This window comes from Oryctolagus cuniculus, chromosome 7 (assembly GCF_051225735.1).
Source record: "Oryctolagus cuniculus isolate XC-2025 breed Fujian yellow rabbit chromosome 7, ASM5122573v1, whole genome shotgun sequence".
Lineage (NCBI taxonomy): Eukaryota > Metazoa > Chordata > Mammalia > Lagomorpha > Leporidae > Oryctolagus > Oryctolagus cuniculus.
This window is the reverse complement of record NC_142873.1, coordinates 58,175,500-58,182,252: the sequence shown is the minus strand read 5'-3', so window position 1 is coordinate 58,182,252 and position 6,753 is coordinate 58,175,500. Positions and strand designations below refer to the sequence as shown.

Genomic DNA, 6,753 nt, shown 5'->3' with positions numbered 1-6,753 from the left:
CCCTGCTTAGTGCCACACACCCCACCCCCGCCCCCACACCTCCAGAGGAGGAAACCCAGTGGGCCGGGAAGCCACCCACAGGTTTCTAAGTTTAGCCCCAGCTCCAGACCACGCCCCCGACCCGCCTCCCAGGCCCAGAGCCAGGTATGACCTCATCCTTTGCTGTGAGACTCCACCCTGCACTCCATGGTCCTGTCTTTGCAGGGGCCCAGTCTGGCAAGCCACTTGGAAAGAGAGAGATGGGACTCGGGCTTGCGGCCAGGACAGCGACCAGGAGAGAGAGACAGGAAACTGCCATACACATGTTGGAGCCTGTGGCCTTTATTCGTGCCCCCCACCAAGTACAAAGACAAGGCCCCTGCCCGAAGCAGAAACCCCAGTCCTTACTCCAGACCCACTCCCCGGAGCCAGAAGTGCATAAAGTGCTGGTGTGTGACCGTCCTCTGGAGAAGGCCAAAGGGAGCCAGAGCCCTGCCCCCTGACAGGGCGGCAGCAGCAGCAGCAGGAGGTGCTCTGCCTACGGAAGGCTGGGCCTGTCACGAAGGCTGGGCCTGTCACGGCCACCTGGAGGGGGAGGGGGCCGGGGAACTCAGATGCAGTCCTGGGCAGGAGGAAACTGGAAAGGGAGTCTTCAGCATGGAGTCCTAGGAGAGTGGAGTGGAGGGTGGATTCTGCACCCCGGCGAAGGGAGGAAGGCAAGCAGGGGAGGCCTGGGGCGGGGGTGTCTCAGAGAATGGGACAGCCCCTCCGGCGCTTGTTCTTGCGGACCTGCAGGCCAGCCCGAGTGGCCATTTCGAATACCTCCCGCACCCCCTCCTTGGTCTTGGCTGAGCACTCCAGGTAGCCAAAGGCACTGATGCGGTTCGCCATATCCCGGCCTTCCTCAGACCGAACAGGCTCCTGAGAAGACAGACAGGTCAAGGTCAAAGGCAGCCAGGGGGCTAGGTGTTCCTGCCCCCTGGGTATGGGTGTGAGAACTGCAGAAACAAACACTCCCTCCAGCCCTGACCCCACAAGGCACCCAGGCCCCAGCCACCCTGGGCAGCTTCTGGGCCAAGGACCCCCAAGACCCAGGTTTACATTCAAAATTCTCCCATCTGTTTCCTCCCATCCAGGCCTAGCCCCTGGTGGGCGTGTGCTGCCTGGCTGAGTGCACCAGCCACCTCCTTCCTGGGCTCCCCGCCTCTGTTGGCACTCCAGTCCAACCTCTTGGGCAGCCAGAGTGACTTCCAACATGTGAGCCAGACATGGGGCTCCAGTTGTAAGAGAGGTCACACTCCCTAAACCTGTGCTAGGCCTCTGGTTCCTGAATAAACCAGCTGCTTGCCCCCTGGACCTCTTCCAGCCACTTCTCATGCCCCCCTCCCACATCCCTGCCCGCCCACACCTGCCCAGGTATTCTGATGACACAGCTGTACCCCTTGCCCTGAGGGAAGCAGCAGAAGCTGTCTCTCTGGGTGCACTTTTTTTTTTTTTGGACAGGCAGAGTTATACAGTGAGAGAGAGAGACAGAGAGAAAGGTCTTCCTTCCATTGGTTCACTCCCTAAATGGTTGATAGGGCTGGCACGCTGCACCGATCCAAAGCCAGGTGCCAGGTGCTTCTCCTGGTCTCCCATGTGGGTGCAGGGCCCAACCACTTGGGCCATCCTCCACTGCCTTCCCAGGCCACAGCAGAGAGCTGAACTGGAAGAGGAGCAACCGGGACAGAATCTGGCACCCCGACCGGGACTAGAACCCAGGGAGCCAGCGCCACAGGCGGAGGATTAGCCAAGTGAGCCACAGCACCAGCCTCTCTGGGTGCATCTTAACAAACCCAATTCCAAAGACAGAAGGGACAGTCAAGTGCAACCAATGAAAATGTCGAGTGGACGGGTCACTTTAGACCTGGGGCTAGGAGCTGAGCACCACTGTCACCTCTGACAGGGCAATGAGCCTCGGAGAAGGCTCCCCTCTTGCTCAGAGTGCACCCTCGAGGGGAACTTCTGCCCCACCCACCTGCTTCATCTTGGCCAGCTCTCTCCTGGTGTGCTCGTCGTGCCTCAGGTCCTTCTTATTCCCCACGAGGATGATGGGCACATTGGGGCAGAAGTGCTTCACCTCCGGGGTCCACTTCTCTGGGATGTTTTCTGCACGGACAAGTCCCAACAGGTGTGGGTGCCTCCAGTGGCCCGTCAGAATCACAGTACCTTTCACAGCTCCAACCCCCCTCACACTGCACCGGCCCAAAGCCGCCTGCCTCCCCCACCCCACCCCACCCCACCCCACCCCCAAGGGCCAGAGCTACCTCTGGCTGATTCCAAGGTGTGTCAGTCCCCTCCCTCTACCACCCTCACCTAGACTGTCGGGGCTGTCGATGGAGAAGCACATGAGGATGACGTCCGTGTCCGGGTAGGAGAGAGGCCGCAGGCGATCATAGTCTTCCTGCCCTGCTGTGTCCCACAGAGCCAGCTCCACCTACCACACAGGCCAGTGAGCAGCCAGCCCCAGGGAGCCCAGCCCTGCCACCCAAAGGTCTCTCTGAAACCACTGCTCCTTCAGAATCACTGATCATCATCTATCCATCCACTGCACACCTGCAAGGTGCCAGGTTGTGCAACATAAATTAAGCATTTTTTTTAATCTAAGACATGCTTGATCTGTGTGTAGTACATGAGTGGCCACTGTGAGAACCACTATGTTACTCAGTTCTCACAGTAACATTTGTGCAGGCGGCGGGGGGGGGGGGTGCGGAGAGAGCTTTTATCATCGCAGTTTTGGGGCCAGGGGAGTTTAACCCCAGAGGAAAAAGGATCTGGCCCAGATTCTGTGGTAGAACCAGCTGTATCGAGATTTTTCTAAGACAACTTTCACATCCTAACTTGCACTGGTTCCAGTGATGAAGGACATCCTCTGTCTCTAAGTGACCGCGGGGTGGGGTTGGTGGCCGTCACCTGCTTGCCATCCACCTCGATGTCCGCGATGTAGTTCTCAAAGACGGTCGGGACATAGACCTCAGGAAACTGGTCCTTACTGAAGACGATGAGGAGGCACGTCTTGCCGCAGGCTCCATCCCCCACGATCACCAGCTTCTTTCGGATTGCAGCCATGGCTGGGGCTGGGAGGCGAGAGGCAGCGGGGGGTTTGAGGACCAGTCGACAAGTCCAAGAACACTTCTCTGGGGCCCCCCCAAACCTCTCTGGAAGCCAGGGCATCCAGCAAAGGGAGAAGAGAGGATGGGGGCTTGATCAGGCGTCATCCTGCTAAGAACCAGGACAACAGAGCCCCAAAGTCCTCATCTCTGGATCAAGGTCAGAACACAACAGCAGGAGGTGGGAGGGAAACCCATGTGGGAAGCAGAACCCATGTTTCAATCTCTTACCCATTTAACACCTGGGGGACCCCTGACCCATAGGGAGGTGCTCAGAGACCCGCCAAGAAGAGCCACTTCTGTTTACTTTATATGCCAGGGTTTTTCAATCGGGCTTCCTCAGTTACGATACCTTTGAAGTTGAGTCGTCATCAAGTTCCAATCTAGAACAGTCTGTTCCTCAGCTCAGGTCAGCCCTGCCCACTCAGGACCAAGAGGTCTTCTCCAAGACCCCACAGCAGCAGCAGCTGCCAGGTGGTAGCCCCCACCCCACCCCAGGGGAAGGGCAAGATCTGTAGCACCCGGAGATGCTGGGTCCTGTGCGGGTATTCTGACAATTAGCCTCCACGGCCCCCAGACACCTGCAGGTGGCTTCCCACCTGACAAACTGGGAAATGAAGCCTCCATAAAGTTCAGTCCCATACACAGAGTCTCCGGGACCCGGGTCTGCCATTTGGACACATTACTCCAGAGCTTCAGAAAGGACAGCAGATGCAAGGAAACCCAGCCGGGGGGCAGTGGCAGCAGCCAGCGCCAGCGGCCCTGGCCCACCACACCCAGTCCCCAAGCCCTGCGCTTGCTGCACAAAGGAGGCTCAGTCCCGGCAGCCCACAGCCCGCATCTGGGCAGTCTGCCTTCCTCCCCCTTCCTCCCAGGCCTGGCAGCAACACTGGGTCACTCAGCCCTGGCAGGGGACAATGACCACACTGTAGGGAGCCACACATCCACTGCAGCAGAGTAAGTGTGTGAGAATAATCCACCAGGGAGTCACCTCCACCCACTCTCCGGACAGCCCCTTCCTCCCTCCGTCTGCGTCCGCGCAGCTCAAGGAAGGCCCTGCCCACCCCTCCCTGTGACTCAGGGCCAGCAGTCAGCTTCCCAGGGTTTGTGTGTGTCCCTCGCCCCAACACACATGAACACGCATCTGCACAGCTCATCACACCTTCCCAGCTCCCCTCACTTCCTCCTTCCTGGCCAGAGAGCCGACTTCCAGCCAGCTCAAGTTCCCAGGCCCACTGCCTGGGAGGAAGAGAGGGCGGGCTCCGGAGCGGAGACGAAGTCAAGGCTGTAGGGAAAGGGGGAGGGGGAGGGGATTGGAGCCTGGGCTGGGAGGAGCCCCAAGACAAGAGACAAATGAGGGCCGGCGGGGCCCAGCACCAGCCGGGCAGGGAGCAGTTAAGAAGGGGCGGGTAACCTGATCTCTGCCCTAAACCAGGCTGTTTCCCTCAGTCCCACATCCTGTCAAACTAAGCTAAGCTCCTCTGTGGCCCACATACCATCCCCACCTCGCACCTCAGCCCCAGCCTGCCTGGTGGGGGACCCTGGTGGCGCCTCCCTCCCAGACCCAGACACACACACACACACACACACACACACTCACAAAGCTGGGATGTGGGGGAAGAGGACAGGAGTACACGGCCACACTCTCCCCACCACAGAAGGGGCTCTCCCTGACATCCTGAAAGAGAAGCACCCAGGCAGGCCTGGCAGGCAACCACCGCGGGGAATCCCAGCGATCCGCTGCTACACGGTGCGGCGGACAGAAGCCGCAACTCTGGGGCAGGGACACGCATGCACCAAGTGGAGCCCACCTCTCAATGAGAAGACTCTCTACCCAGGCTCTGGTTGGGGCAGGAGAGCCAGCAGCCCAGGCCAGGCCACAAGGCCCAGCGCCAGCTCCCTGTGGGAGGCAGCCCCAGAGGAACTGCCCCACTGACCCCAACAGGGGTAACCCAACCACCACCACTCCAGGCCTGCAATGCAGCCTGGAATCCGGGGGGAGGCGCAGGGCCGCGCTCCTCAGCCATTCCCTTGATTTCCAAGCCCAATCGCGGGGCCCGGCGGACCCAGTCCACCTCCCCCGACGTCTAGGAAGTAGTAAGTCTTCGGGAGATACCCCGCCCCCAACTTTTAAAGCAGAAACACGGGCGAGATGCGGGTTCGGGAGTGTGAGGGAGAAGAGATTTCTTAGACACGCGCACCCGAGCCATCCCGATCTCCCCCCACTTCCCTCCACGGGCAGGCTACAGCAACCGTCCAGGGCGGCGTCCCCCACTGGTCACACCCTGCCCCTATTCCCGCCATTCCCCCATCCCGGCCAGGGGAGGCAGCACCCCCACCGGGGTCAGTTCCCGACCTGCCCGCCCCTCGCCCGCCTCCAGGTCCGTAGGTGCGCGGCCGGCTGCCAGGGCCCGGAGCCAGAGCGCCTCACGGAGCTTCCAAGTCGTCCCTCTCGGCCCTGGCCCGGCGGGGCAGGTCCACACGAGGAAAGGGGCGCGAAGGGAAAGGCAGGGACTCCGGCTCTGACCCCAGGAGGCGAGAGCCCCTGTCTGGCAATTCCGCGCGCCCCTCGCCGCAGCCCGGGCCGATCCGGCCAGACCCCGCACAGCCCGGACGCCGCGTCCGAGGGGAAGCAACAAGGCCCACGCTCCGGCCGGAGCCCCCCGCCGGCCGCGCCCCAAGCTCCGGGCGAGCGGAGAAGGGAGAGAGTGCTCTCCCGGGGCGAGTCCCCAAGACGCCCCGCCGCCCCGGCCCCGGCCCAGGGTACCTTCCGCTCCGCCGCCTCCAGCTCGCGCGGCCGGTGCCGGAGGCTGAGACTGACCCCAGGGCCCCTGCCCCGCCCTCCTTCGGCGCCGCGGAGGGGAGGAGAGGGGCGGGCCGGCGAGAGAGGGTCGGCCCGGGGGCGGCCCTTGGCTCGGCCCGCCTCCGGCTCCAGCGCTCGGCCGCCGTGGGTCGCCGTTGCTGGGGCCTGGGGAGCGGGGAGAGCCGCTGGCACATGCTGGGACTGCAGAGGAGTGGGCGGCGAGACCCCCCGAGGACTCAGCCTGCTCCCCGCTGCCGGCCCCTGGGGGCGGACCGGCGTCGGGAAAGTTGCGAGGCGCTCGGGGTGGGGTCAGACCGGGCCGCTGCTGCCCTCCCGTGGCCAGCGGGGCACCGGCTCCTGAAGCACCTGAGACCTCCTCCACGCGGGGAGGCGCGGCCGCGCCAGGGCGGCCCCGGGGTACACGAGTGCCCACCGTCTTGCTCCGAGAACCGTTCGTCTTACCCCCGCCTTGAAAGCCTTTCGGAACCAGACCTCCGTTCCACTTCAGAATCCTCTCGTTCCCGCTAGCTGGCATTTCCGTAGGCTCCATTCCTGCCTACTCCTCAAAGGGCACTCCTGCGGATGCTTCAGGATTCCCGGCTGCGAATTCGTATTACCTCCTAGTGCCTAGGGACCCTCAGCGTGGTCTAAATTAGGGCCTGGAGTAGTTACCTACACGTGTGTCTCCTTCCCGGTAGGCGGCGGGGCAGGTGGGTGGGTATAGGAGGAGGAAGTCTAAGCACTTTCAATGAATGGGTACACTACTCTTAGTCGTCGTCACAGGCCTTTGGGGTGCGTAGACCCAAACTGCAGCGCAGATAA

The 6,753-nt window shown here is 62.1% G+C and overlaps 1 protein-coding gene across 2 annotated transcripts; it reads right to left on the bottom strand.

The window, feature by feature from the left end:
* Positions 1-305: 305 nt before the first annotated feature.
* RHOC (ras homolog family member C) lies at positions 306-6,518 on the bottom strand. Of its 2 annotated transcripts, none has more exons than XM_089300127.1 (5): positions 6,394-6,518; positions 2,932-3,095; positions 2,335-2,455; positions 1,997-2,127; positions 306-900 (listed from the first exon to the last, which is right to left on the bottom strand). In XM_089300127.1, exons 1-5 carry the CDS (start codon positions 6,479-6,481, stop codon positions 727-729), a joined length of 678 nt encoding a protein of 225 aa, XP_089156253.1. In that variant the 5' UTR covers positions 6,482-6,518; the 3' UTR covers positions 306-726. The 2 variants fall into 2 exon arrangements, with proteins under 2 accessions (XP_089156253.1, XP_002715811.2); XM_002715765.7 differs by lacking the exon at positions 6,394-6,518 and adding an exon at positions 5,896-5,923.
* Positions 6,519-6,753: the final 235 nt, after the last annotated feature.